The sequence below is a fragment of the Heloderma suspectum genome, chromosome 4, assembly GCF_057233095.1.
Source record: "Heloderma suspectum isolate Gila_16-S chromosome 4, 16-S_ref, whole genome shotgun sequence".
Classification (NCBI taxonomy): Eukaryota; Metazoa; Chordata; class Lepidosauria; order Squamata; family Helodermatidae; genus Heloderma; species Heloderma suspectum.
This window is the reverse complement of record NC_139461.1, coordinates 316,112,250-316,139,974: the sequence shown is the minus strand read 5'-3', so window position 1 is coordinate 316,139,974 and position 27,725 is coordinate 316,112,250. Positions and strand designations below refer to the sequence as shown.

General features: G+C 52.1%; 2 protein-coding genes across 2 annotated transcripts; one reads left to right on the top strand and one right to left on the bottom strand.

Annotated features, from left to right (window-relative positions):
- Positions 1 to 2,925: 2,925 nt before the first annotated feature.
- Positions 2,926 to 6,077, top strand: COPS6 (COP9 signalosome subunit 6). Its single transcript, XM_084854622.1, has 10 exons — positions 2,926 to 3,037; positions 3,125 to 3,250; positions 3,507 to 3,638; positions 3,752 to 3,840; positions 3,995 to 4,057; positions 4,176 to 4,223; positions 4,505 to 4,619; positions 4,855 to 4,947; positions 5,075 to 5,175; positions 5,898 to 6,077. The coding sequence occupies exons 1-10, from the start codon at positions 2,935 to 2,937 to the stop codon at positions 6,036 to 6,038; spliced, it is 1,011 nt and encodes a 336-aa protein (XP_084710748.1). The 5' UTR covers positions 2,926 to 2,934; the 3' UTR covers positions 6,039 to 6,077.
- A 3,876-nt stretch (positions 6,078 to 9,953) lies between these two features.
- Positions 9,954 to 27,716, bottom strand: MCM7 (minichromosome maintenance complex component 7). The gene is made up of 15 exons (XM_084854618.1): positions 27,600 to 27,716; positions 27,388 to 27,473; positions 27,104 to 27,268; positions 26,880 to 27,004; positions 21,080 to 21,260; positions 20,839 to 20,976; positions 17,660 to 17,809; positions 17,460 to 17,574; positions 16,786 to 16,917; positions 16,431 to 16,514; positions 15,576 to 15,969; positions 15,373 to 15,456; positions 15,019 to 15,187; positions 10,441 to 10,550; positions 9,954 to 10,324 (listed from the first exon to the last, which is right to left on the bottom strand). Exons 1-15 carry the CDS (start codon positions 27,646 to 27,648, stop codon positions 10,117 to 10,119), a joined length of 2,190 nt encoding a protein of 729 aa, XP_084710744.1. The 5' UTR covers positions 27,649 to 27,716; the 3' UTR covers positions 9,954 to 10,116.
- Between the last annotated feature and the right edge of the window lie 9 nt (positions 27,717 to 27,725).

Genomic DNA, 27,725 nt, shown 5'->3' with positions numbered 1-27,725 from the left:
TGCTTCTATTAATGCAGCCCAAAATAGCATTTGCCTTTTTTGCAGCCACATCACATTGTTGGCTCATATTCAGCTTGTGATCGACGACAATTCCAAGATCCTTCTCGCTCGTAGTGTGGTTGAGCCACGTATCCCCCATCTTGTAACTGTGCATTTGGTTTCTTTTTCCTAGGTGCAGAACTTGGCATTTGTCCCTATTAAATGCCATTCTGTTGTTTTCTGCCCAGCGCTCCAGCCTATCAAGATCACTTTGAATTTTGTTTCTGTCTTCCAAAGTATTAGCTATCCCACCCAATTTTGTGTCATCTGCAAATTTGATCAGCATTCCCTGCACCTCCTCCTCCAAGTCATTCATAAAAATGTTGAAGAGCACTGGGCCCAGGACTGAGCCCTGCGGTACCCCACTCGTTACCTCTCCCCAGTTGGAGAAGGTCCCATTGATAAGCACTCTTTGAGTCCGATTCTGTAGCCAACTGTGGATCCACCGGATCGTTGTTTCATCTAGCCCACTTCGAGCTAGTTTGCTCATCAGGATATCATGGGGCACTTTGTCGAAAGCTTTGCTGAAGTCGAGGTATATGATGTCTACAGCATTCCCACGGTCTACAAGGGAGGTGACTTGATCAAAAAATGAGATCAGATTTGTCTGGCAGGACTTGTTTTTGACAAATCCATGTTGGCTTCGAGTAATCACATTCGAGGTCCTCGGAATCCTCCTCGGAACAGGGCAGCCTGGTCGACCCAGACCGGAGCTCACACGGACCCCTTTTTTTTTTGTCCGGTGAACAGCAGATTTTATGAAAATAATCATGAAAAGAAATCCATAAATTGGAAATGGAAGAAGAACACGAACGGCTTTACCGTTTTTTAGATATAGGCATTTTCCCTGTGACCCGAGGCTTTCTTTCGCTGGGGCTGAGTCGCAAAGTCCACGGAAATCCTCCATCTTTTCTGTTTATTGTCTGTGGAGGTGAGGTCAGGTGAGGTGAGGTCAGGACAGGTCTTCGTGACCCCATGGACCATAGCAAGCCAGGCCTTCCTGTCCTAGGGTTAGAAGGGGCCTACAAGGCCATCAAGTCCAACCCCCTGCTCCATGCTGGAATCCAGGTCAGAGCATCCCTGACAGATGGCTGTCCAGCCTCATCTTGAATGCCTCCAGTGTGGGAGAGCCCACCACCTCCCTAGGGAATGGGTTCCATTCATACTGCTCTAATAGGAAGCTTTTCTGATGTTCAGACGGAATCTGGCTTCCTGTACCTTGAGCCCATGATTCTGTGTCCTGCACTCTGGGATGATCGAGAAGAGATCCTGGCCTTCCTCTCTGTGACAACTTGAAGAGCGCTACCCTGTCTCCCCGCAGTCTTCTCTTCTCAAGGCTAAACATGCCCATTTCTTTCAGTCTCTCTTCAGAGGGCTTTGTTTCCAGTCCCCTTTAAAATTCTTTTTACTTTTGGGGGAGATTCGCATCACTGTCAATGTGTACTTGCAATAATGTGTTAAATCGGTAATTGCCTCTTCATCCACCAAGTCATCTCTGTTGGTTAGGATCAAGTCAAGGATGGTCGATCCTCTAGTTCCTTCCTCCACTTTCTGTAGGAGGAAGTTATCAGCATCTAATGGTTAAAAGGTCCTGCAGCCCAAACTAAGCTTAGGACTACCCCATTGCCTAGATCTCCATGATCAGGAGACTGTCCTCTTCAAGATAAACACTTAACTCCAATCAAAACAGTCATTTTTACATAGCGCAGGTCAATACACGATGTCCCTGGACGACAATGACAAGGAACTGGTGCTGTGCGCTGCACAATAAGCTTTGCACAGCCCCAAGTCATGCACCATGTTTCCCACAGAGTCCTCTACAGTGGTGGTCACCAAAGTGGGGTTTGTGTGCAAGGTGGCGGGGGCTGAAGGAAAGCGAGATTAACCCTTTCCACTCTCCTTTTGAAGCCGAGAAGGAAGCAGGCACTTTCCTCTCAGCTTCCATCCTGCCCTGCCAAAGGAGAGCAGGAAGGGTTAACAGCCCAGCCCAAGCCACTGGTGGGCCAAGGCGCCGGGACTCTGTGCAGGGTGCGCTGTGGGGCTGGCGACCAGGACTCCTAGCTCGGGTGCAGGCAGGAGCCCGGCTAAGCACACCTTTCCCCTCCCTGCAAGTTGACAGCCGTGCCCTTCTTCGATCGTCAGCATACAGCAACGACACGTGCACAGTCAAGTGGGTCTACAGATACTATTTTTTTAAGTGAGAGCAAAAAGCGTTTTCTGCCGTTAATAAACAAAAATATTTTCACAGTTTATTTCATCTTTATCTCGTCCCGTTTAATTTTTACGCGTCTTGTAATGGACGGAATGCATTCGCGCAGCAGCGCGTGTGCGCGACGTGCACATAAACGCGCGCGCTGGGGTGCGCGCTCAGAACCGTTTCGCCGACAGGGCGCGCCCGCAAGAGCGCGGAGGCCCCGCCCCGCAGGGCGGCGCGGGGTCACGAGCCGCGCGGCGCTCCCCGGGCGGGCGAAGTCGCCGGGGGCGGCACGGAGCCGGCTCCCGCAGCCGCCGCGCGCGGGGCCCGAGTCTGCGCCGCCGGCCCGGCGCCACGCGCAGCCTCCTGCCCCGGGGCCCGCGCGGCGCGGCGCCGTCTGCGGGGGACGCGCCCCTGGACCGGCGCCCTGCAGCGGGCCTGAGCTCGGACGCGGCCGCGCCGGGCCCGCGCCGCTCCCGGCCGGAGCGCCTCCGCCGGGCTGCCCGCGGGCGCCCCCGGGCGGGCGGCCAGGGCGCGCCGGCCCCCGCGGCTCGCCGCCGCCCCGCCGCAGGCTCCCTCGGGCGGCGGCCAGGCGCCAGGGGAAGCCCGGGAGCCGCCCCAGGCCCCGCCCCGCGCCGCCCCGCCCCGCCCCGCGAGCGGCGCCTGCGCACCTCCTGCGCGGGCGGGACTACGCAGCCAAGATGGCGGCGGCGGCGGCCAGCGGGGCGGCCCCCGGCGGCGGCGCCTGCCCGGCCGCGGCGGGGAGCGGCAGCAACGGGGCCGGCATGGAGGTGGACGCGGCGGGTAAGGCGGGGCGCCGCGCCGCGCCTGCCGGGGCCGCGGGCGAGGCGGGGCCGCCCTGACCCGGCTCCCTCTCTCTCCCCTCGGCAGCCGCGCCGGCGGTGATGGCGTCGGGCGTGACGGGCAGCGTGTCGGTGGCGCTGCACCCGCTCGTCATCCTCAACATCAGCGACCACTGGGTCCGGATGCGCTCGCAGGAGGGGCGCCCCGTGCAAGGTGGGCGGCTGGGCGCGGGGGCGCGCGGCTCCCGGGGGCGGGCGGGCCCGTTGCGCGCCGCGCCTTCGTCCGCGTTGCGGCGCGGAGCCGCTGCGCCCGTTGGGCTTCTGCCCGGGCGGCGGCCTGGCGCACGAGCGGGCCAAGGAGCACAACTGCGGGACCCCTCGCGCTCGCGGCCGCTGGGGAAGGTTCTCAGGAGGGCAGCTGGACACAGACCCTGAAGCCCTCTCCCCCCCCCGCATGCGCCGCTCTGCAGTAATTGGGGCCCTGATTGGGCGTCAGGAGGGCCGCAACATTGAGGTGATGAACTCCTTCGAATTGCTGTCGCACACTGTGGAAGAGAACGTGGTTATTGACAAGGAGTATTACTACACCAAGGAGGAACAGTGTAAGTAGGGAGCTGGGGCCAGGGAGGAAGAGGGCTAGCGTGAGGATCCGAAGGGGGGCGTGCAAGCTGAGAAGGCGAGCTGGGTCTCTGGGTTTTCTTCCTCTTTCCCACAGTTAAGCAAGTCTTTAAGGATCTGGAGTTCCTGGGCTGGTACACGACGGGTGGCCCCCCAGACCAGTCCGACATCCATGTCCACAAACAGGTGAGCCACAGTCTTTGAGGGCCCTGGGGAAGCTTCCCTTCAGCTATGGTGAGGATGGGCAAAGGCCTCTGACACAGGTCTGGTGGCAGCATTCATGCTATACGAGAGCGAGAGGCAGAGACTTCTGATGGCACCTTCCCTTTCTCCTCCGCAGGTGTGCGAGATCATCGAGAGCCCCCTCTTCCTCAAGCTAAACCCTATGACCAAGCACACTGACGTGAGTACCTGTTCTTCTTCCCTACCACAATGGAAGCCTCAAACGGCTGTGTCTTTGCATCAAGCAAAGGCCATCTGAGTGAGCCGTTGTGCGCGCTCTCCCTCTCTTCCCCCCACAGCTGCCTGTCAGTGTCTTTGAGTCGGTGATTGATATCATCAATGGAGAGGTAATCCCCACCTGCCTGTTCTCTTCTCCATCCCCATCCCTTTCCGAAGTTGCTGGCAGTTGGTGGCTCCTGGGATATTGGTATTCTTTCTCCCCTGACCTCCTGCCACAGGTAGCGAGGCTTTTGCTGCAAGCTTGTGGGTAGAAGGGGTATCTTTTCCTGTAGGGGAGGAGACCTGCCCCTTGGCCTGGCTCATATTGACTGTGCCTATGTGGGGAGAGGTTCCTATTCCTCCTCTTGTAGCAAGTGCCCATCTCTTCCTCCCTCCCTGTTCCATCAAGGCCACGATGTTGTTTGCTGAGCTGACGTACACACTAGCCACAGAGGAGGCTGAGCGCATTGGGGTTGACCATGTGGCACGGATGACAGCAACGGGCAGTGGCGAGAACTCCACAGGTGACTGAGGGCAAGTGTGCGTGTGGTTGGCATGAAGACTGCAGAGGGAGGGGAGCTGGAGCAGATGGCCTCGTGTTGACAGCACTGCAGTGCTGCATTGGAGAAGGCGATTCGCATCTGGGTGGAGGTGGCCTTTGCTATTCCTCAGGCATTACAGCTCTTTGGGTGGTTCGGAGACTTCCAAGCATCCACTGGTAGCATAGCCCCTGACTTTCTCTCTTGCATGTCCCTGTAGTTGCAGAGCACCTCATTGCCCAGCACAGCGCCATAAAGATGCTTCACAGCCGTGTCAAACTTATACTGGAGTATGTTAAAGCCTCAGAAGCAGGTGAGAACGAGCTGTGGATGAAGTAGCAGGTGGGCCTTGATCTGTGCCTCCTCTTTCCTGTGCAAGAGGCATGAGGGCAGGACGGCAGCACCAGCCTTCTTTCTAACCTGACTCCCTTTCTGTGTAGGCGAGGTGCCCTTCAACCATGAGATCTTGCGTGAGGCCTATGCCCTCTGCCACTGCCTACCTGTGCTGAGCACTGACAAGTTCAAGACAGATTTCTATGATGTGAGTGTCTGGGAGGGGAGGGGCACTTGCCTACATCTTGCAGAGTGCAGAAGAGGAGGAGCATGTAAAGCAGGGATGAGGGAGCACTGTCCCTGGTCAAAATGTGGAGGGAACTGTGCAGGATCAGAGCAGAATCCTTGCTGTTACCCTCTTTTGGCTGAGGTGTTTCCCCTGGGTAGAGGGAAGTTTTACTAACCTCTTTTGCTTTAAAACTTCAGAGTGCTATACAGCATTTTAATAAAAAAAAGTCAAAAGATTTAAAAATGAAACAATGTGGGAAAATAGTTTTGCTCCAACAATGAAAGATGCTTAAGTATGTATTTGTATGCTGGCCTTCAGGACCAAAACCTCACCAGAGATCTGTACTTGTAATGGCTGCCTCCCCTTGGGGAAGGGCAGCTGGAGTAAAGTTTTGGGGAACAGGAAGGTGCTCAGCTAGTTGTGTAGTTTGCAGGTGCCAGGGAGCCTGCTTTGCCTATTAGGACCATAGGAAGCTGGCTTATACTGAATCAGAACATTGGTCCATCTAGCCCAGTATTGTCAACACTGACGGGTAGTGGCTCTCCAGGGTTTCCTGCTGGAATTTTTCCAGCCCTACCTGGAGATGCAGGGGATCGAACCTGGGCCCTTCTGCATGCAAAGCAGGGGCTCTGCTATGACTTCTCCCTGTTTGTGCCTTCACTGGCCTGCCTTCCTTTCTCATGCTTGTGTCTCTCTCCTAGCAATGCAATGATGTTGGCCTCATGACCTACCTGGGCACCATCACCAAGACCTGCAACACTATGAACCAGTTTGTGAACAAATTTAACATCCTCTATGACCGCCAGGGCATTGGCCGCCGGATGCGGGGACTCTTCTTCTGAGGTGTTCCAACAAATCCCAATAAAGTGGTTGTGCTGCCAGATGCTGTACATGTGTTGTCCCTGGTGGTGGGGAGTGGATCAGGCTAGGTCACAGGAACTGCCTTGTTCCATCCTATTCAAAGCACTTCTGGTCTCAGGCTCCAGCATGGCCTGAGGAAACTTTAGGGAGAGAAAAGTATTGTTTCTGAATATAAGTGTGCTGGTCTTAGAATCATAGAATAGTAGGGTTGGAAGGGGCCTACAAGACCATCGAGTCCAACCCCCTGCTCCATGCAGGAATCCAAGTCAGAGCATCCCTGACAGATGGCTGTCCAGCCTCATCTTGAACGCCTCCAGTGTGGGAGAGCCCAGTACCTACAGGGAAGGGAGATGTAAAGTTGGGGGTAACAATGGACGTAGGCGCATGCACTGCGACAGAGAGAACAGCTCTGATAGCGCCCAATAATAGTCTACAGACTCATGTAGGAAGAAAGCCAGACCATGAAGCACATGGTCTTTGATGTCTATATACTAACGCCCAGAGTATGGGAAACAAACAGAACGAACTTGAACTAATACAAGAGGGAAATTATGATTTGATAGGTATAACTGAGACTTGGTGGGATGACTCTCATGACTGGAATACAGCAGTTGAAGGATATAACTTGTTCAAAAAGAACAGGAGGAACAGAAAGGGAGGTAGGGTTGCACTGTATGTGAAAAATACATATCTCTGCACAGAAATACAGGAGGAGGAGCTTGGTAGCCCCATTGAGAGCATCTGGATCAAAATAAATGGAGCAAAGAATAAAAGGAACCTGGTGGTCGGAGTCTACTGCCGGCCACCCAACCAAGGAGAAGACAAGGATGAAACTTTTGAAAAGCAAACAGCCAATGTTTTAAGGAAGCATGATGGAGTAGTAATGGGGACTTCAATTTCCCTGATATTTGTTGGGAGACAAATCCTGCAAAACATGGCCCCTCCAAGAAATTCCTGACTTGTGTGACGGATAACGTCCTCCTACAGAAAGTAGAGGAACGAACTAGAGGATTGGCTATCCTTGACTTGATCCTAACCAACAGAGATGGCTTAGTGGATAAAGTAGCACAGTTACAGGAACTCTGGGGGAAAGCAACCATGTTGCACTTGAGTTCTTGGTTCTAAGGGAAGCAAAAGCAGAGTGTAGTCAAACGCGTACCCTGGATTTTAGGAAAGCTGATTTTCATAAACTCGGAACTATGATCAGGAAGGTCCCATGGCAAGCGACGCTAACGAGAAAAGGAGCCCAAGATGGGTGGGAGCTTTTAAAAAAGGAAATTCTCAAGGCACAATCACAAACCATTCCAACAAGAAGGTGGAAGACAACAGACGAAGCCAATGTGGCTTCACAAAAAACTTAGGGATGACCTGAAAACAAAAAAAGGACACACAGAGGAAGTGGAAAGAAGGCCAAGCAACAAAGGAAGAGTACAGGCAGGTAGCACAGAATTGCAGGGATGGCGTCAGGAAGGCTAAAGCTGAGAATGAGCTGAGGTTAGCTTGTGATCGACAACAATGCCAAGATCCTGCTCGCTTGTAGTGTGGTTGAGCCACATATCCCCCATCTTGTAACTGTGCATTTGGTTTCTTTTTCCTAGGTGCAGAACTTGGGATTTATCCCTATGAAATGTCATTCGATTGTTTTCTGCCCAGCGCTCCAGTCTATCCAGATCACTTTGAATTTTGTTTCTGTCTTCCAAAGTATTAGCTCCTTTTTACCCTTTTTGAAGATAGGGACATTAGCCCTCCTCCAGTCATCTGGCACTTCCCCCGTCCTCCATGATTTCTCAAAGATAATACACAGTGGTTCTGAGAGTTCTTCTGCCAGTTCCTTAATTACTCTAGGATGCAGTTCATCTGGCCCTGGAGATCTGAACTCATTCAAAGTAATGAGGTGTTCTTGACCATATGCCTATCGATCTCCAGCTGCAATCCTGCCCCTCAGCCTGTACTTTGCCTTTGCCAGGGGGCTCATAGACCCTCTTTTGGGAGAAGACTGAGCCAAAGTAGGAATTGAGCACCTCTGCCTTTTCTTTGTCATCTGTTATCGTTTTGCCATCCTTATTTAATAGCTGAACCACCATTTCTTTCCTCTGCCTTTTACTATGCACGTAGCTGAAGAAAGCTTTTTTGTTGTTTTTAGCATCCCGCGCTAGCCTCAGCTCACTCTCAGCTTTAGCCTTCCTGACGCCATCCCTGCAATTCTGTGCTACCTGCCTGTACTCTTCCTTTGTTGCTCGGTCTTCTTTCCACTTCCTCTGTGTGTCCTTTTTTGTTTTCAGGTCATCTCTAAGCTTTTTGTGAAGCCACATTGGCTTCTTCTGTTCTCTTCCACCTTTTCTTCTTGTTGGAATGGTTTGTGATTGTGCCTTGAGAATTTCCTTTTTTAAAAGCTCCCACCCATCTTGGACTCCTTTTCTCGTTAGCATCGCTTGCCATAGGACCTTACTGATCATTATTCTGAGTTTATTAAAATCAGCTTTCCTAAAATCCGGGGTATGCATTTGACTACACTCAGCTTTTGCTTCCCTTAGAACCAAGAACTCAAGTACAACATGGTCGCTTTCCCTCAGGGTTCCTGTAACTGCTACTTTATCCACTAAGTCATCTCTGTTGGTTAGCATCAAGTTTTCATAGCTCCGCTTGGCGGTATCATTTGTTCCCACATGGATGAGAAGAAAGGGGTACCTGTCAGTGGGCTTTATGAGTGCAGGCAACCCTTCAGTCAAGTCTCTAATCTGTCCTTCCGGGAGACATCATACCTGGCGAGTCTACGGGTCTTCGCAACATACTTGGGTTTCGATCCCACGCAAGGAGTCTCCCACTACTACTACTCTTCTTGTTGTTGTAGGCCTTGGTTTCATCGCCTCTGCTTGGCTGACTTTCAGCCTCTTGCTCGCTCTCATGCAGGTTCCCCCGTAATTCTTCCACTGTAGGCTGTCCTCCAGTCTTCATAGAATCATAGAATAGTAGGGTTGGAAAGGGCCTACAAGGCCATCGAGTCCAACCCCCTACACAATGCAGGAATCCAAGTCAGAGCATCCCTGACAAATGGCTGTCCAGCCTTGTCTTGAAGGCCTCCAGTGTGGGAGAGCCCACCACCTCTTGTCAAGTACCTGGAAACGGTTCCATGGTTCCACTGCTTCCGCTGGTGCTGAGTGGCTTCTAGTTCTTCTGCTCCTAACTGTCACCCTTTTCCAAGGAGCATCCTCTACTCCATTTTTCCTCACCTCAACAGTTTCTTCTTCTGCCTCAGCTTGCTGTTGCTCTTCAAGCCCCTTTTCTTCGCTTTGCTGCTGCAGTTCCACCATTCTGTCCAAGAACTCTTCGTATTCTCTTATTCCCTGGAGGGTCAACACACGCCACACCAGTCCTCTTACTTTTTCTTCCAGCAGCGTGACCAACTTGCACTTGTTGCAGGTGTAGGCCGTGTTGATCTCAGATAAGAAAAGAAACAAGGCACACACCTTGCAGGTCACCACCACTGGAGAGTCTTGTCCTTCCATAGCCTCTTTTCCCTTTTTGTGTCTAGCTTTGTGATTGTTCTAGACTAGCCTGTGCCTACTCCTCTACTCAGTAGAGGTTAAAAGCAGAGTCCCACTGGTGTGAAAGCTTATGTTACAAGACAAATAAATGGAAAAAAGTTAGTTAAAAAATAAAATAGAAAATGAAAAAAAAATGTTAGGGGCCTCCCCCTTGACCTCCCCTGGCCAACTCGTGTTTGTTCCCCCATTCGCTCACTCTGGTCACTCGCTCTCTGGGAGCTTGCTTAATCCTATAGTCCAAAGACCAGCTGCAGCAGCTTTCTCTGCTCTGCTCAGCTGGGAGGTGGGGAACAGTTCTAAGCCTGACAGCAACCATCTTCCCCAGACTACCTTGAAAGAGGCGGCATCAACTCCAAAAGATACAAACAACTTTATTTGGGGAAAACAGATCAAGTTTAAAAAGAGATGCTAGCAGGAGGCACCCTGTGGCAGCCCCTCAGAAACCAGCTGCTGCCACCAGGTCCCAGCTAACATCAGAAGGGGGCTTGAATTGCCTCCTGCAGGCCAGCATGGATCAGATGAAAGTGAGACGGGTCTTTTTCTGGTTCACCTGCCAGACGTTGAGCTCCTCATATTCACTGAGAGCAGCCTGGAACTGGGTGGGAGTAAAGCCCTTTGAAACACAGCGCTGCTCAGCCTCAGCAAGGTGGACAGAGTGAGCGCCCCCAGCAGGAACCAGTTCCCGGATGGTTGCAAAGATCAGCTCAGATGGACGCTGCGTCCTGGGGGGCAGGGAAGAGAGGAAAAGGTTAATCCAGTGTTCCCTCTCAGTTGTCTGTTCCCCACGCAACAAGCTACCACAGGGTTGTGGGAAGGGGGAGAATAGGGAGCATCTCACCTGCTTGTTTGTCCCTTGTCAGCCAAAAGGGAGTCTTTAGACATCTCCATAAGGCGCATTGCCTCGTTCACATCTTCCTTCTCAACAATGTCCACACGCCTCAGCCGTGCCTGAGTGGAGCACAGTAACATCACCCAATTCACCCCGTGGTCCTTTCCACCACAAGCCAGTTCTATGGTGGTGCAGATTTCCAAGATAAATAAGGACCAGAATTGCAGAAATCAATCTCCCTCCCTGTAGCTAGTGCTGTGCATACTCTGAATTCAAAGACAGAGATGGCATAAAAAGCTGAGTGCTGAAACACGTCTGGGCAGCCCCCGTTTCTGCCCCATCTATATACAAGTTCTGGAATGGAATTGAAACAAATGCGACTATTTTATCTAGTTGGGAAATGGGATTTTCTTAGGCCTGTTTTAACATTAGGACTGCAAACCAAGCTACAGGTGAAATCAGCTGTGTGGGCGAATTGTAATGCATGTGACTGCACGTAAAGAGCAGGACACGGAGGCCACTTTGGTTCTGGAGCCTCACTCCAAGAGGGCCTGAGAAAAGGTGGGAGAAGGCTTCTCTTTCAAGAAGCAGCAGCTCTCTTCCTTCAGTGTCTCAGTGTCTCTCCCCAGTTGGACAAGGTCCCATTGATAAGCAATCTTGGAGTCCGATTCTGTAGCCAACTGTGGATCCACCTGGTCATTGTTTCATCTCGCCCACTTTGAGCTAGTTTGTCATGAGCATATCATGGCGCACTTTGTCGAAAGCTTTGCTGAAGTCGAGGTATATGATGTCTACAGCATTCCCACGGTCTCCAAGGGAGGTTACTTGATCAAAAAATGAGATCAGGTTTGTCTGGCAGGACTTGTTTTGGACAAATCCATGTTGGCTTCGATTAATCACGGCATGGTTTTCAAGGTGCTTCCAGATGCATTGCTTTCTAATCTGCTCCAGAATTTTCCCTGGGATTGATGTCAGACTGACTGGTCTGTAGTTCCCAGGTTCTTCCTTTTTACCCTTTTTGAAGATAGGGACAACATTAGCCCTCTTCCAGTCGTCTGGCACTTCCCCCGTCTGCCCCAACAGCCATTTCACAGAAGGCAAACTGATGAGGCTCAGAGATAAGTAACCTGGCTGAGGAACTGCATACATGTCAGAGTGACTGAGGTAACAGGAGTTTGGCAGCGGAGGCCCATGGGTGGTAGAGACAAGAGGTCCTATAGGAAGATCTACAGGAAGAAGACAAGGATTTCTACCAGTGTAGACACAAGGAAAGTGAGCCCGACAGGCCGTGTGCTCTGACTGACCGTGCGCTCAGCTGTGCAGGCCGAAACGGTGCACGTTCTGAAATGGCTGCCTGGCTGCTCCTGTGTGTGGCTGGAGGACTGCTTCCTGCTGAGCCAGCAGGCGCTGGATCAAGGGACCCAGAAGGTACCTAAGCCAGCCAGCCCCCAGGGAGCGTGCTCACAGCAGCTGTATGGGGTGCATTTGTTTTCTTGCTTGAAGAGAAGAAGGCATGCGTTTGCAGCAAGTGCAAGCTGGCTGCATTGTGGAAGGAAAAGTAAGAGCGAACAGCAAGTGCCCACACTCCAATGTATAAGAGAGGGCAAAGAGTTCTTGGACAGGACACTTGAGGCGCTGGAAGGACAACTACGGGGGACTCTTCAAAAAGAGGAGCAGGATGAAGGAGAGGAGCGAACTGCATGGGTAACAGTGCACCCCAGAGGAAGAGGTTCGGAGGCCCTCTGCACCACTGGGACCACAAAACCGCTCCGAGGATCCTGCGGAAGGGAGCGGCTCCGAGCCTTCAGGGGAGGATCTCTAGCAGACCTTGCAGGGCAGGAAGATGCTGGAGCCCTATGGAACTGAGGGGATGGAAATACTTCCTGCAGCAAGCGAAGAGAAGGGTGGCTGTGGCTGGTCACTCCCTACTGCGTGGAATAGAAGGGGCAACCGGACTCACTGGCTCAAGACGTTTGTCTCCCAGGAGTACAGGTTTGGAGATGTGACAGAGCAGCTGCCAAAACTCGTTACGTCCAGTGACAGTTATCCCCTAGCGCTTATCCATTTCTGAACTAACGATACTGCCAAGCACAGCTATGATCGCATCATCTTGGGCTATGAAGCTCTAGGAAGGAAGCTCAAGGACTCTGGGGCTTAAGTGGTCTTCTCCTCCATCCATGGAAGAGAAAGAATTCTGCAGGCTACAAAGAGGGTGTCACCAGAAGATATTTGGTTTCTGGGACGACTGTTTATACTTTTTAAATGGGGCTGCTGCTAGGAGACGGACTACGAAAACAGAAGGAGGGGAGCATCCAAAGTAAATCACAAAGGAGAAAAACAGGTTCTCAGGATGCAAAAAATGCTTACTGTAGGAAGCACGTGGTCTGCTGTTCTTAATGTTACTCAGCTGTTCCCCTATCCGACTTTTTAAGGGTCTTACTTAAGAACATTAAGAACAACAGACCAGGTGTCCCACTTGCAAGCCATTTCGCAGAAAAACAGCATTCTCATACAGATCTAAAATTTTGGGCACTGGATAAGCTTGACATCAAGGAAGAAAAAATATCTGTTGATGAGTGAAGCTGAGTTGATTTTGAGACTGCACACTCTCTCCCCATGTGGTTTAAATGAAGCCTTGGATTGTTACCACTCCTATGACCTGTAGGTGCTTTGCACACACTCCCTAGCTACCACGGCACAGTTCAGTTTTGAGACCTTGGCTGGATGACATCAACATGGAAACGCCTGATACAGCTAGGAATGGAATGGACAAAAAGAGTGTAACGTAAGATTTGAGAAACATCATTCCAGTCACCAGTAGATTGTCTGCTGTGTCAATCTTTTGCGAAAAAATTCTGCACATTTTTTCTCTAGTAAGTATGAACTTGTTATTCTTAGTAAATAAGGACATTTTACATGGTTTTATAAGAATGTTATACATGCATAATCCCCTGCGGCAATTTGTATTTTAGTAATGTTTTAATTATGTGTGTTGTTCTATTTATAATTTTTATTACCATTAATGTTACAGCCCCCCTGAAAAAAGCCTAAAAATAAGAAAAAGGCTGAAACGTGTTGAGCTTCCTACAATAAATTTTTTTTGCATCCCGAGAAATCTGTTTCTCTCCTTTGTGATTTAGGAGATGGGCTGCACCTCATAAAGACTGGAAAGAATGGGTTTGCCCAAAGAATGGCGAGTTTGATCAGGAGGACTTTAAACAGAATCCTGGGGGAGCAATGATGGCGGAAGCCCAAAGGGAAGGGCTACAGATAAGGGCTAATGCACTGCAGCAGGAACTGGGAGGGCAGTTGTAGTGGGGCCTGTTAAACCTCTTAATAAAAATGCAGGGAGGCCATTCAAGCAAAACGTTCATAGCTTTTGATGCCTTGTATTAGTGCTCAGAATACGGGATATAAACAGGATGAGCTTGGACTCTTTATTCAAGAAAAGTAAATATTACTTAATAAGCATAACTGAGACTTGGTGGGATGACTCCCAAGAGTGGAACATAGCAACTGAAGGATATAATTTGTTCAAAAAGAACAGAAGCTATAGAAAGCAGGGAGGAGTAGCACTGTATGTTAGAAATGCACAGAAATTCAAGAGAATGAATATGGTGGCCCCATTGAAAGCATCTGGTATAAAAAAATGCAGGAATAAAAATGATACTATGGTTGGAGTTTACTGCTGACCACTGAACTAAGTAGAAGATTTGGATGAAGCTTTCCAAAAGCAGATGTGTCAGGGAAACATGAACTAGTAGTAATGGGGACTTATTAGCCTAAAATGTGTAGGGGGGAAAACTCTGCCAAGCAGGGTCCCTCCAGGAAATTCCTAACTTAACTTGCTGACAACTTTCTTTTTCAGAGAGTGGTGGGAGGAATGAGGCGATCCACCATCCTTGTCTTGATTCTGACCAATAGAGAAGAGTTTGTTGATGAGGTGAAAGTAGCAGGAACTTTGGGGGGCAATGACCACACAATGAGGACTGGATAATGGCAAATGTCCCTATCTCCAAATGGACAAAAAGGAAGATCTGGGAAATCATAGACCGCTAGACCTGCTTCAAAATAAAACACTGGGCTGCAGCCACCCACTATTTTGATTGTCTAAGAATGTCTTTGGGGTCCAGACGCATTCTTGGAAATGAAGATTGCCCTGGAGGCTGGTGCTTCACTTTGCAGCATGCCATCCTCCCAGGCAAAACAAATTTGTTAATGCAATAACCTTTAAAAGGTAATAAAGTCCGGAGGGGACTGGCAGGAGCCAAGAGAAATGTCAGTGGGCACCAAGTGGGAGACCCCTGGCATAAACATCTGTGGACCAGTGCTCACGTCATGAGACGCGTGGAGCGTGATCTTCAGTTGTATGGCAGAGGGCATGCGTGTGGCTGGGGTGTGCGTACCGCACACAGACACAGAGCTGACATTCTCAGAACGCTGTGTCCTGCTCCCAAAAACTTGCATGGGGATCACCCAGCCCTCCCTACCTCTGATCGGCCTCCTCCCACTGAGCCTTTGGGAGGTACCAAGGCCTCGGGACGACCAGCATGCCTGGCCCACTTCCCCCACCACTCCTTTGCTCACCAGGGCAGTGGCCAGACGGAGGATCCCCAGCAAGGTGCGGGCCGAGGTGTAGGTGGTGTCTTTGCTGGCCCAGGCCTCCCTCCGCATCTCCACGTAGGCCGCCGTGATATAATCTGCCAGCAATTCCGGCACTGCTGGCTGCTTCCGCTTGCACAGGGCTATGTATCGTCTGCGGGGGGAGCAGAAGTGGGCCTGGGCTGGGGACTCCAAGGCAGGAGGCCCAGCCTCCCGGCCCGCCGCACAGGCAATGGCGTCTGGCTCAAGCCCCAGAAGCCCCTCCCCACTCCAAACAGGCGGTAAGAGCCTCGGTGCCCCCGAGCAGCCAACATCGCGGGCCGGCCCTGGCCCACTCACCTCATGAGGCCCATGTCAAGCTGCTGGAACTGGCAAGGCGGCTGCCGGCTGTGCTGGTGCACATAGGTGATGTGCTGGGCGAGACTGCAGGAAACACACAGCCATTCAGCCAAAGCAGCAACAGAGGAGGGAGCCTCCGGGCTGCCCTCCCCACCGCAGCAGGGGGAAAGGAGGGCCCGCCCGCCCAGCCGGCTCTCGCTCACCGGAGGTCGTTGTCGCGGTCAGGCCGGTCCTGGATCAGCCAGAGCAAATCGAAGCGGGAGAGCAGGGCAGCGGGGAGCTGGATGTTCTGCTCCAGGCTGCGTGCTGGGTTGTAGCGCCCGTAGGCAGGGTTTGCGGCGGCCAGGATGGCACAGCGGGCGTTCAGAGTGGTCAGGATACCTGCCTTGGCAATGGAGAGGGTCTGCTGCTCCATCACTTCGTGGATGGCCGTGCGATCCGACTCCAGCATCTTGTCAAACTCGTCGATGCAGCAGATGCCCTGGTCAGCCAGCACCAGCGCCCCGCCCTCCAAGGTCAGCTCTCCCGCCAGCGGGTCACGCAACACAGCAGCCGTCAGTCCCACGCCAGAGGACCCACGCCCTGTTGTGTACTGGCCTGCAGAGGTGGGACAGAAGAGGCTGCACCGACGCCTCGTCTCATCCTCCGCCTCCCCCCCCACGCCCCGCCACACAAACAGAAGGAAGCAAGGTGTGGGGGCGGGAGGCGGACCACACATGGAATCACCAGACGCTGAAGAGAGCCATTTGCCTTCAGGCCCTAAGGTTGAGCTGCCCAAAGCGCAGCTGGCTGGGAGCTGTGAGAAGCAGGATGCTGGACAGACACATGGACGCCCGCCCGCTCCTTGGGGTCCTGCAGGCTTCTCCATAGGTTCTTTTGAAGGTCAGGCCTCTTGGGCAAAGGCTCCCCAGTCCCAAACAACAGTCCATCTCCTGGGCAGAAGCCAAGTGGCTCCTCTCAGCATACTCTCGCTAGCTCAGGGTGGCGATCCACCAGACAAGCGACTCCAAGGGAAGGGCTGCTGCCCCCCCCCCCCCCCCAGCTTACATAGTACTCACTGCGTGGTGCCAGGCGGGTGATGTATGAGAGCAGCTGAGATTTGGCCACGCCAGGGTCCCCCATGAGGCAGATGTTGATGTTCCCTGGGGGAAAGCAGGGGTGTTAGTCAGGCCCAGCTCTGAACGTCACCTTTGTGGAGAGCAAATGCTCCGAGTTACAGCAGTGCTGATCCCCACCCTGCCCCGACCTTCGCCATGCCCTGCAGCTTTTGTTGGAAGGATCTTAGAACGTCAACGAAGGGAGACTGAGGGTGGGGCTGAAGCAGGAGGGAAGATGCCCCGAGAGCGGCAAAGCTGACGACGCCTTTGTGCATGCTGTCTGGGAAGAGAAGCTACTCCCAGCCACAGGTCTCACCACGGATTTTCATGCCCCGTGGGTTCTGGTCCACACCCCCCACTAGCAGCAGCAGCAGCGCCTTCTTCACATCCTCGTGGCCGTAGATCTCGGGCGCGATGGAGGCTGCCAGCTTGTCATAGAAGTCCTCCTCTGCAAGAAATCAGGAAGGTGTTTGCATCTGCCTGCCTACACCTACACGCACAACCAGCAGCACTCAGGATTGTTCTATGGAGAAGGGAGACCAGGGCAGCTTCTTCTCAAAAAAGGATATAGCCAGCGTTAAGTACATCTTAAAAATGCATGCTTAGAGTAATCATGTGCAGTCTGACCCTAATTTGCTGCAACCTGCAAATAGTGCTACCGTGTTCCAAGTGCAAGAGTTAGAAATAGCACCGGCCTCAATAGACCCTTTGGAGGCTCCACAGCTCACTTCCTCTTACTGGTGAATTATCAGTTTATGCCTACTCCACACTGCTGTTTTTTAAGGAGTTACCAGTCCAAATAAAGGTTCTCCTGCCTTTTACCATGGCTGCCAAGTCTCCTGCTTCACAAGAAATTTGTCAAAAGTATTTTGAAACCCAAACTACAGTGTTGGCTGACTCACCAGCATTTGCAGCCTTAAAGTCACCTATCAGTCCAATGTTCCATGTTTCTTGGGGGGGGGGGGGGACAGAGAGGACAAACCATCTCACCCGTAATCTGCTGCAGCTCCTCCTCTGAGAGGTCCCCTTCTCCCAGCTCTTCCTGCTCACTCTTGCTCATACAGACAATATGATGGGCCTCCAGGTATGTGTCTGAGAGAAGACCCTGGGTCACAGCAAACCATGTGCTCAGTTCAGAGCCCCAAAACGACAGCCCGGCCCCTGCCGCCACCCCGCAGCTGATCTCACACCTGTAGGAGCTGCCGGAAGCCGGTCTGCCGCACTGGAAGGAAGACGCCGGTAACACTAACGTGGTCGCCTGGCTGCACGAGCCGAGTGTTCTCTCCTTGCACGCTGACACTGATGGAGCGTGGCAAGTTCCCCACCGGCACCTGGTCACTCTGCAAGCAGTGGAGGAGGCTGTGTCAGAGACGAGGGAGGCAGAGTCCTCTCAGCTCCAACCTGTTCCCACAGAGGAATAAAGGGCCCTCATGCCCAACCCCCCTCTCATGACCTCAGTCAGCCATTTCTTTCCGCCTTGATGAATTAATCGGCAGCATCACTTCAGTCAACAGCTTGGCAGTTATTCGAAGAGAAGTACAGCAATGCAATCTCACCCAGTGCACTGAGTACTGAAGCCCTCCCAGAATGCTTCCGCTGTGGGGCTAGCAGGGTGAGGGGCGGAGGACAGCTTGATGGAGCTCCACAGCCTAAAGCTAGTTCTCTACCTTTTCTAAAGATACAAATCGCCAATCTATAGAAAGACTGATTACCATTTCCCCACCCCAAATTCAGAAGACTTTAAAAAATATTGTTTCTAGTTAGTTATGACCAAGACTGGGCGTGGGGAAAAGAGGAACAGCTGTAGGAATACAGGCAGCCACCTTGTACTGAGGGACTGGCCCATCTCATCTAGCAAAGACTATTCTGAGTGGCAGCCCCCCTCCACCCCTGGGGTCTTTTCTCAAGGACTAGGGAGAGCCTTTTAACATCTAGCCCCAACTCCTCACATCCAGCCTCCTTCTAGTAACGGTAGGAGCGGGGTCACCCTGGGAACTGCAGCATCCAGCTCTGGCTGGATGAGGGGACCCAGCTGCCTGCCCACCCCCTCCCCAAGACTTTGACATCTGCCACAGGTTTCTGGTCCAGGTGGGCATTGATGGAGGATGGGAGATAGGTCCTGGGCCCATTACAGGCCAGGTGGTGTGAAAGGAATGACTCCTTTGGGGGTCATGAGCAAGGGTGCCACCCTATTTCTCCCTAGAGGAGGAAGATGATCAGGGTACTGGAAACAAAGCCCTATGAAGAGAGACTGAAAGAACTGGGCATGTTTAGCCTTGAGAAGAGAAGACTGAGGGGAGATATGATAGCACTCTTCAAGTACTTGAAAGGTTGTCACAGAGAAGAAGGCCAGGATCTCTTCTTGATCATCCCACAGTGCAGGACACGGAATAATGGGCTCAAGTGACAGGAAGCCAGATTCCGGCTGAACATCAGGAAAACTTCCTGACTGCTAGAGCAATACGACAATGGAACCAATTACCTGGGGAGGTGGTGGGCTCTCCCACACTGGAGGCCTTCAAGACGAGGCTGGACAGCCATTTGTCAGGGATGCTCTGACTTGGATTCCTGCATTGAGCAGGGGGTTGGACTCGATGGCCTTGTAGGCCCCTTCCAACCCTACTATTCTATGATTCTAAGAGCAGAAGAACTTGGACTCCCCTTGTAAGAGAAGGGACATTAAGGGATTACCCTCCCCCAAATGATGGGAAGCCAGACAACCTACCAAAATATAGGACCACTCGGCTATATTTTCAGAGTTCTGAAGACTCCCTGATGGATCGAAAGCCAGATTGTGGCAACAGCATATGCATATTCCTTGTTTATAGGTCCTTTCCGCTAGCCATTGGTTATTACGATTGCTGCTCGTATTGTGTTCTCAACAACGATTACGGCACTACTGGTAATGGTTGCTTATATTGTGCAGATTAAATGCTTCTGTCATCTTTACATCTTTGGGTGGTCTTTCTGTGTGCCTGGGAAGCGTTATCAGCACCCTGAAGGGTGGTGTGTAGCAGCCATATCGGGGGTCAGACTAAGTAGCCTCATGCAGTCTCATGCTTCATGTTCTTGCTGAGCTCTTTCTCCCTTAAATATATTGTTGTAAGCTGACGAGACACAGGAATTCCTTATCTTGTCAAAGGTCATACAATTGTATATCTTGTTCTCTGCTGTTCTCTTCTGTTCTCTCCTTATCATGGCTACCCTATAACCCAGTTCTTGTATTATAAACAATAGTGCTAAGAGAAGAAATGTTGAGGATTGCAACCCCATGCGGGAGGGAGAGGAGGAGCCGTTTCATACATGTCACAATGTCTATAAAACCAATGTGCTAATGTAAATCGGGGCTTCTGGCTCTTTGGAAATGATTCCAGCCTTAAGCCCGCGCATTAAATAAAGAATCTCTTTTTCCTTCACTCTGTGGTCTCTCTGACTCTGGGTTCTGCAACAGTGAAGGTATCACCATGACTGTGATTACATATTGGGGAGATATGGAGGTTGGACAAGCCAGGTGAGGGGAACGGGCACCTGACATTTAAGACCTGTCCGCCTTCCAGTCCTTCCTTCAGCCACAGGATGAAGCCTGAATTGTCCTACCAACTTGCCCTCAAATATTGAAGGTGCCGTTACTTACTGCCAGTTTGGTACACAATAAAACATAACAAAAACATGTCTTAGTCATGAATGAGGGGGCAGACCTGGGCAAATGTCTCACATTTCTGAAAACGATTCAAAGTGCTGGCTCTTATCACTAAAGCCCTCCGCACCCTTGGGACCAAGATACATGAAAGGGAACTTCTCCCCCCACATCACCCTGCACAAACAAACAGATCTTCCTCAAGAGGCTGCCAAGCACCCCTGCCCTCTGAAGCGAGGCTCTGCAGTGGCTATGGGGGAGGAGGCCTTTTCAGTGGCAGTGCCCTGCTTGTGGGACTCTGTGCCTGGGAATGCTCCCCTGGCGCCTCCCTGGATAATCTTTTAGGAGGCAGGCAAGGGCCTTCTTATTTTCCCAGGTTTGAAACCATTACATATGATCTACTACACTTGAATTTTTGCAGCTTTACTGTAAACGGCTCTAGAAATTTCAAACTCAGCAGTGACATAGGGATGCTCTCAATAAGCCATGTTTTCCAGTCTGGCCACCCGAGATCCTTCCACTCTGAGAGGCTGTCAGGCAGGCCACAACGCATGCTCTCCGCCATCAAGCTGTGGTGCCTCCCCAAGCAGAAGACAGACAGTCTTTGGCTCGGGCCCACGTTGCTCTTCAAGACAACTGCTTCCATTCACCATTCTGGAGATGGGCACCTCAGGGGAAACGCCCCGCCTCTTGATGTACAACCAAGAGCCCCCACCCCACCCCCACACTCACATGCTCCTGTATCTTGAGTTCCTGGTACTTGATGAACTTGGAGCCACGGCTCTGCAGATAGAGGCGGCCGCCAGCTCGATTGGTCTGGCACTCCCGGCCTGGGCACATCAGCACAGGCGTGAAGCTGGGGGACTGTATCTAGGAAGAGGCAGCAGGAGGGAGGAGAGGAGGAGGGCTTAGATGGGCAGGGGGAGGGAGCCACTCTCATGCTCCTCCCGCCCCCGCAGGGCTGGCTACTCACAGGCTGGTAGGTCTCTGCACCACATTGATCACAGCTGTAGGTGGCCACCACCATGCGGGGCTTCACCTCAGAGACACGGGTGATGATGCCCCGGACAGTCACCAGCTTCCCAATGGCATCCGCCTTCACCTCCCGGATCACCCGAGCCTTCGTGCTCGAGGGTGCCTTGAAGTACAGCTCACTGCCAAGGAGAGGAGCGAAGAGAGTGAGAGGAGGCAGCCTGGCACCAACTGAGGAGGCCACCTGGTCCCCCTGCAAGTGAGCCAGCTCCTTCCGCGGGGCTAACTTATTTAAACCATGGATAACCTGCCACTTATGAGAAACAGCATCACAAGGCAGCTTTTGTGTTCCATTACGCATGAAACCAAAACGCACAACAAAAATCTCAATACACAGCCATACAAATTAACAAAACCTATATACATTACCACCCAGCATAAAATCATTTCAAGCTAACCAAGCCACAAAACCAGAAAAATACCACTTAAAGCAATAAAAGTCAACAGGATCAGATATTTAGAGAAAGCAAATTGGAACAGGTAGGTCTTCCCTGCCCACAGAGTGCTGCACTGCCCCCTAACCTAGCTGATCTCACTTGTGGGCATACAAGCTGGGCTTCCGGGGCTGATCTCATAAGCACATAAGAAAAGCTCTGATGCTGGACCAGACTGGTTCTGCTCACTTAGTGGCCGACCAACTGCCCATGGGAAACCCACAAGCAGGACACGAGTGCAACAGCGCCCTCCTGCCCACGTTCCCCAGCCAACTGGTGTAGTCAGGCATGCGCAGACTGGTACAGGCGAAGGGGGTCATTCACATCACCCGGCCCCAAACTATTTGAAACAAACATGGGCAACCTCTGACCCACAGCCCGGATATGGACACTTGGGGTTTCCCATCCAGCCCACCAAGATATAAGCCCTGTTCCTTGCCCAGTGCCAACAGAGTGCGCGCTCTCTCAGTGCTGGACAGGGGAACGGCCTTCAGCTGATCTGCATGGATCAGCTTAGGGGCAGAGCTGGGAACAGTGTGTGTCCGTGAGAGAGTGGGGTGGCCACAACCCAGGGAGATCTCTTAGGCACCAATCCAGCCCTTGGCTTGAGGTGCTAGTATTGATCTATAATGCAGAAAAACAGACCACTAGAGTTGGTGGGCTCTTCTTCACTGGAGATGTCAAGCATCTCTCAGGGATGGTGTAGCTGCAAGTTTCATGCATTGACCAGGGGGCTAGACTGGATGATCTCCAAGTTTCCTCTCAACTCTAAAATACTATGATACTATGAACATCTCACAAGTCTTTGAACTCTGCGGCTAGCTAGTTAACCCAATACCTCTATCATGATACAGATCAAGGAAGTTAAGTTTATATTATGAAGCAATCCATCTGTAAGCACCTTGAAAACAATGCAGTGATTACGCAAAGCCAACATGGATTTGTCAAGAACAAATCCTGCCAGACAAATCTGATCTCATTTTTGGATCACGTAATCTCCCTTGTGGACTGTCGGAATGCTGTAGACGTCATATACCTCGACTTCAGCAAAGCTTTTGACAAAGTGCCCCATGACATCCTGATGAGCAAACGAGCTCAAAGTGGGCTAGAAGAAACAACAACCAGGTGGATCCAAGGCTGGCTACAGAATCAGCCTCAAAGAGTACTTATCAATGGGATCTTCTCCAACTGGGGAGAGGTAACGAGCGGGATACCACGGGGCTCAGTCCTGGGCCCAGTGCTCTTCAACGTTTTTATTAATGACTTGGAGGAGGAGGGGCAGGGAATGCTGATCAGATTTGCAGATGACACCAAATTGGGTGGGATAGCTAATACTTTGGAAGACAGAAACAAAATTCAAAGGGATCTGGATAGACTGCAGCGCTGGGCAGAAAACAACAGAATGACATTTCATAGGGATAAATGCCAAGTTCTGCACCTAGGAAGAAGAAACCAAATGCACAGTTACAAGATGAGGGATACGTGGCTCAACCACGCTACAAGCAAGAAGGATCTTGGCATTGTTGTTGCTCTCAAGCTCAATATGAGCCAACAATGTGATGTGGCTGCAAAAAAGGGCCAATGCTCTTTTGGGCTGCATTCATAGAAGCATAGCTTCCAAATCCCGGGAAGTACTAGTCCCTCTCTACTCAGCACTGGTTAGGCCTCCTCTGGAGTACTGTGTCCAGTTCTGGCACCGCACTTTAAGAAGGACATAGACAAGCTGGAGAGGATTCAGAGGAGGGCAACAAAGATGATCAGGGGACCATTGGGAAACTTCTGCTAATCTTAAACTGAAATCTGTTCCCCGCTGGTCCTGTCCTCTGGAGCAGCAGAATAAGTCTGCTGCATCTTCTGTGTGACAGCCTTCAGATATTTGAAGATCGCGATCTTGCCTCCCCTTAATTTTTGGTTCTCCAGGATAAACACATCCAGCTCTTTCAACAATTCCTTATAGGGCTTGATTTCTAGATGCCTCACCATCCTGGTCATCCTCTAGACACACTGTAGTTTGACAGTGTTCTCCTTAAAATGTGGCACCCAGAACAACATAATACCCTTGATGTAGCCTAACCAACGGAGAATAGAGTGGAATGATTACTTCTTGTGAGCTGGACACTACGCTCCTGTTAATGCATCATCTTAAGATTGCATTTCCCCCATGGCCCCTTGGCTTCTTTGCCTGGCTGTCATGGTGAACTATGCTCATGGCCTATTTCTATTTGAGAAATCATGGAGGACGGGGGAAGTGCCAGATGACTGGAGGAGGGCTAATGTTCTTCCTATCTTCAAAAAGGGTAAAAAGGAGGAACCTGGGAACTACAGACCAGTCAGTCTGACATCCATCCCTGGGAAAATTCTGGAGCAGATGATAAAGCAATCCATCTGGAAGCACCTTGAAAACCATGCCGTGATTACTCGAAGCCAACATGGATTTGTCAAAAACAAGTCCTGCCAGACAAATCTGATCTCATGTTTTGATCAAGTCACCTCCCTTGTGGGCCTCGGAATGCTGTAGGCATCATATACCTTGACTTCAGCAAAGCTTTTGACAAAGTGCCCCATGATCTCCTGATGAGCAAACGAGCTCAAAGTGGGCTAGATGAAACAACGATCTGGTGGATCCACAGTTGGCTACAGAATCGGACTCCAAGAGTGCTTATCAATGGGACCTCCTCAAACTGGGGAGAGGTAACGAGTGGGGTACCGCAGGGCTCAGTCCTGGGCCCAGTGCTCTTCAACATTTGTATTAATGACTTGGAGGAGGAGGTGCAGGGAATGCTGATCCAATTTGCAGATGACACAAAATTGGGCGGGATAGCTAATACTTTGGAAGACAGAAACAAAATTCAAAATGATCTGGATAGACTGGAGTGCTGGGCAGAAAACAACAGAATGACATTTCATAGGGATAAATGCCAAGTTCTGCACCTAGGAAAAAGAAACCAAATGCACAGTTACAAGATGGGGGATACGTGGCTCAACCACACTCCCAAGCGAGAAAGATCTTGGAATTGTTGTGGATCACAAGCTGAAGATGAGCCAACAATGTGATGTGGCTGCAAAAAAGGCCAATGCTATTTTGGGCTGCATTCATAGAAGCATAGCTTCCAAATCCCAGGAAGTGCTGGTTCCCCTCTACTCAGCACTGGTTAGGCCTCATCTGGAGTTCTGTGTCCAGTTCTGGGCACCACACTTGAAGAAGGATGCAGACAAAGTGGAGAGGGTTCAGAGGAGGGCAACAAAGATGATCAGGGGACTGGAAACAAAGCCCTGTGAAGAGAGACGGAAAGAACTGGGCATGTTTAGCCCTGAGAAGAGAAGATTGGGGGGAGATATGTTAGCGCTCTTGAAGTACTTGAAAGGTTGTCAGAGAGGAAAGCCAGGATCTCTTCTCCATCATCCCAGAATGCAGGACACGGAATCATGGGCTCAAGTGACAGGAAGCCAGATTCCGGCTGAACATCAAGAAAGCTTCCTGACTGTTAGTGCAATACGACAATGGAACCTATTCCCTAGGGAGGTGGTGGGCTCTCCCACACTGAAGGCATTCAAGAGGAGGCTGGACAGCCATCTGTCAGGGAAGCTCTGGCTTGGATTCCTGCATTGAGCAGGGGGTTGGACTCAATGGTCTTGTAGGCCCTTTAAAAAAAAAAGGTAAAGGTGTCCCCAACCAGTCGTGTCCGACTCTAGGGTGCGGTGCTCATCCCCGTTTCTAAGCCGAAGAGCCAGCGCTGTCCGAAGACGCTTCCGTGGTCATGTGGCCGGCATGACTGAACACCCAGGTGCACGGAACGCTGTTACCTTTCCCGCCGAGGCGGTACCTATTTATCTACTTGCAATTTCTTGCTTTCGAACTGCTAGGTTGGCAGAAGCTGGGACCGAAGACGGGAGCTCACTCCGTCATGCAGCACTCGGGTCTCGAACTGCTGACCTGCCGACCTTCCAGTCTGCAGTTCAGCGTCTTAACCACTAAGCCACCGCAGCCACCCTTTACAACCCTACTATTCTATGATTCTACGTGCCTCATACATGGTGAGACAATTTGTCCATCCAGCCCAATGTTTTCTGCTTTAACAGCAGCTTTTCAGGGTCTCAGGCAGAGCAGTGTCTCTCTCAGCACTTCCCACCTGTTCCTTTTTAATTGGAGAGGCAAGGAGTGAACCTGGGATCTTCTGCATGCAAAGCAGGGGCCGTCAGCTAAGTTCTGAAGCCAATGGCCAAGTTATTAGGGCAGATGCTTAGGCTGTATTGCCGAAGCATAATCCCTGACAAAACATTAGAAGGCACAGAAACCTGCACAATTCCTGTTAAAGCCTTAAATGGTTTTGGCCCAAGCTACTTGAAGGCTTGAAGGAGCCCCTTCTCCTGTATCAGCCTGCCCCCATTCTGAGGTCATCAAGAGAAGCCTTTTTCACCTACCTGCCGCCAAGGGTGGTGAGTATAAGGGAGAGGACCTTCTCAGTGGTGGCCTGCACCTCTGGAATCAACTTCCATCAGGGGTTTGTCAGGCCACTTCTTTGCAGGTCTTCAAGAGAGTTCTGGAGACCCACCTGTTTTCACTGGCCTTCCCTTAAGCCTGGGTTATTGATTTTGATTGCTAAGTTATGTGCTGCTTTTAATTTGGAATTTGTTTTTATGGGTTTTATTGAAACATGTTCGTATGGATTTTAAAAATTGCTTCCCCTTTGATTCTGCTGAGCTGAGAGGGTTCCACCCTTAAAAGCCACCTAGAAATCTTAGATAATTAATCACACATAAATAACAGCGACTGTTATTACATCCTGAACAGACTTGAACAACGTTCTTTTTTACTTTAACCAGATTGGACAAATCCACATTTACACAATTACACAATTGCTTCATAGACAAATTCAGGTAACCGCTGGTGTCTTATTGCCAGAGGAAGAGTCTCCATTGCTTCTCTGTCCCAGCATGCTTCTGGGTGAGTGGGAGGTCTTCAGCACAAAGCACCAGATCCAACCATGCTAATCTACAGAGAAGCAGTCTCTGCCATTACAGCAGCTTCTTCCCCACACAGCATGGTGGAAGAGTTCCATGACACTCGAGAGGCTCACCCACCATGCTGAGTATTAGCTGGACCCAAGACACATGCCGTTTGAACTTTCCACGTACGAATGGGGGGCTGTAGGGCTACCGCAGCCGTCCCCAACCGGGTGACCCCCCAGATGTGCGGACGACAACTCCCACCCTCCCCAGGCTGTGTGGCCAGGGATGATGGGAGTTAGTTGGGGGAGGCTGAGCGGCCACATCACGGCGAGTGGCAGAAGCGAGCATGACACTCACAATCGGCGCATGAGCTCCGGGGGGAACTGGTTCTGGGGGTCGTGGTGCTGGCCGTGCTCCCGGCCCCGCCCTTCCATCAGCAGGCGGTGCTCGATGTAGATGTCCAGGGCATCCTTGTGGGTCGCCTGCCGGGTGGGGGGAGAGTTAGCCGGCGGGGGCTTCCTGCAGCCGTGCCCCCTGCCGCAGGGGGGCCCGGCCCCGCCGCCCACGCCCGGCGCCCTCACCTCCCGCCGGCGGAACCGGGGCAGCAGCTCCCACACGGCGTCGGCGAAGACCCGCTCGTAGCGCTTCGTGTTCTCGCAGACGGCGTCCGCCAGCTCCGGGTCCTCCTCGGCCACGTCGTCCAGGGCCACGTACAGGGCCACCTGCTCGCGCTGCGCCGCCGCCGCCTGGCAGGGAGAGAGGGCGGGCAGCGGTGAGGGCGGCAGCCGGGGCGGCCCCTGAAGGGCGCCCTCGGCGGCGCGCTCCGCACACGCGCAGGCCCTCGCCCGCCTCCCGGGCGGCTCACCAGCTGCTCTCGGTAGGGGAACTCCTTCGCCCGCGTCGCCGCCCCGCTCTGGCGGTGGAAGCCCTCCAGGAACGCCGCCGCCTTCGCTGCGGGGGGAGAGGGGGAAGCCGTCAGCGCGCGAGGCGAGGCGAGGCGAGGCGAGGCGCGGCCGGGCGGCCGGGCGGCCGGGCGGCCGGGCGCTCCCCTCCCCTCCCCTCCCCTCCTCTCCTCACCGCGCTCCTCCGCGTAATCGCCGCCGCCGGCCTTCCCCGCCGCTGCCATCGCCGCCGCCTCTTCCCGCCGAGCGGACCAAGAAAGTGGCGCCAATCGGCCTTCCGCCTGCCCACGTGACCCCAGCT

Excerpts from the sequence above, each read along its gene's own strand:
- MCM7 (XM_084854618.1), bottom strand. The coding sequence starts at position 27,648 with ATGGCAGCGGCGGGGAAGGCCGGCGGCGGCGATTACGCGGAGGAGCGC. Across the intron at positions 10,551-15,018 it reads TCCGTCTGGCCACTGCCCTG|GCACGGCTGAGGCGTGTGGA; the intron begins GTGAGCAAAGGA and ends TGCTCCACTCAG. Across the intron at positions 10,325-10,440 it reads GACAAGGGACAAACAAGCAG|GACGCAGCGTCCATCTGAGC; the intron begins GTGAGATGCTCC and ends CCTGCCCCCCAG.
- COPS6 (XM_084854622.1), top strand. The coding sequence starts at position 2,935 with ATGGCGGCGGCGGCGGCCAGCGGGGCGGCCCCCGGCGGCGGCGCCTGC. Across the intron at positions 4,620-4,854 it reads CAGTGGCGAGAACTCCACAG|TTGCAGAGCACCTCATTGCC; the intron begins GTGACTGAGGGC and ends ATGTCCCTGTAG. Across the intron at positions 5,176-5,897 it reads TCAAGACAGATTTCTATGAT|CAATGCAATGATGTTGGCCT; the intron begins GTGAGTGTCTGG and ends TCTCTCTCCTAG.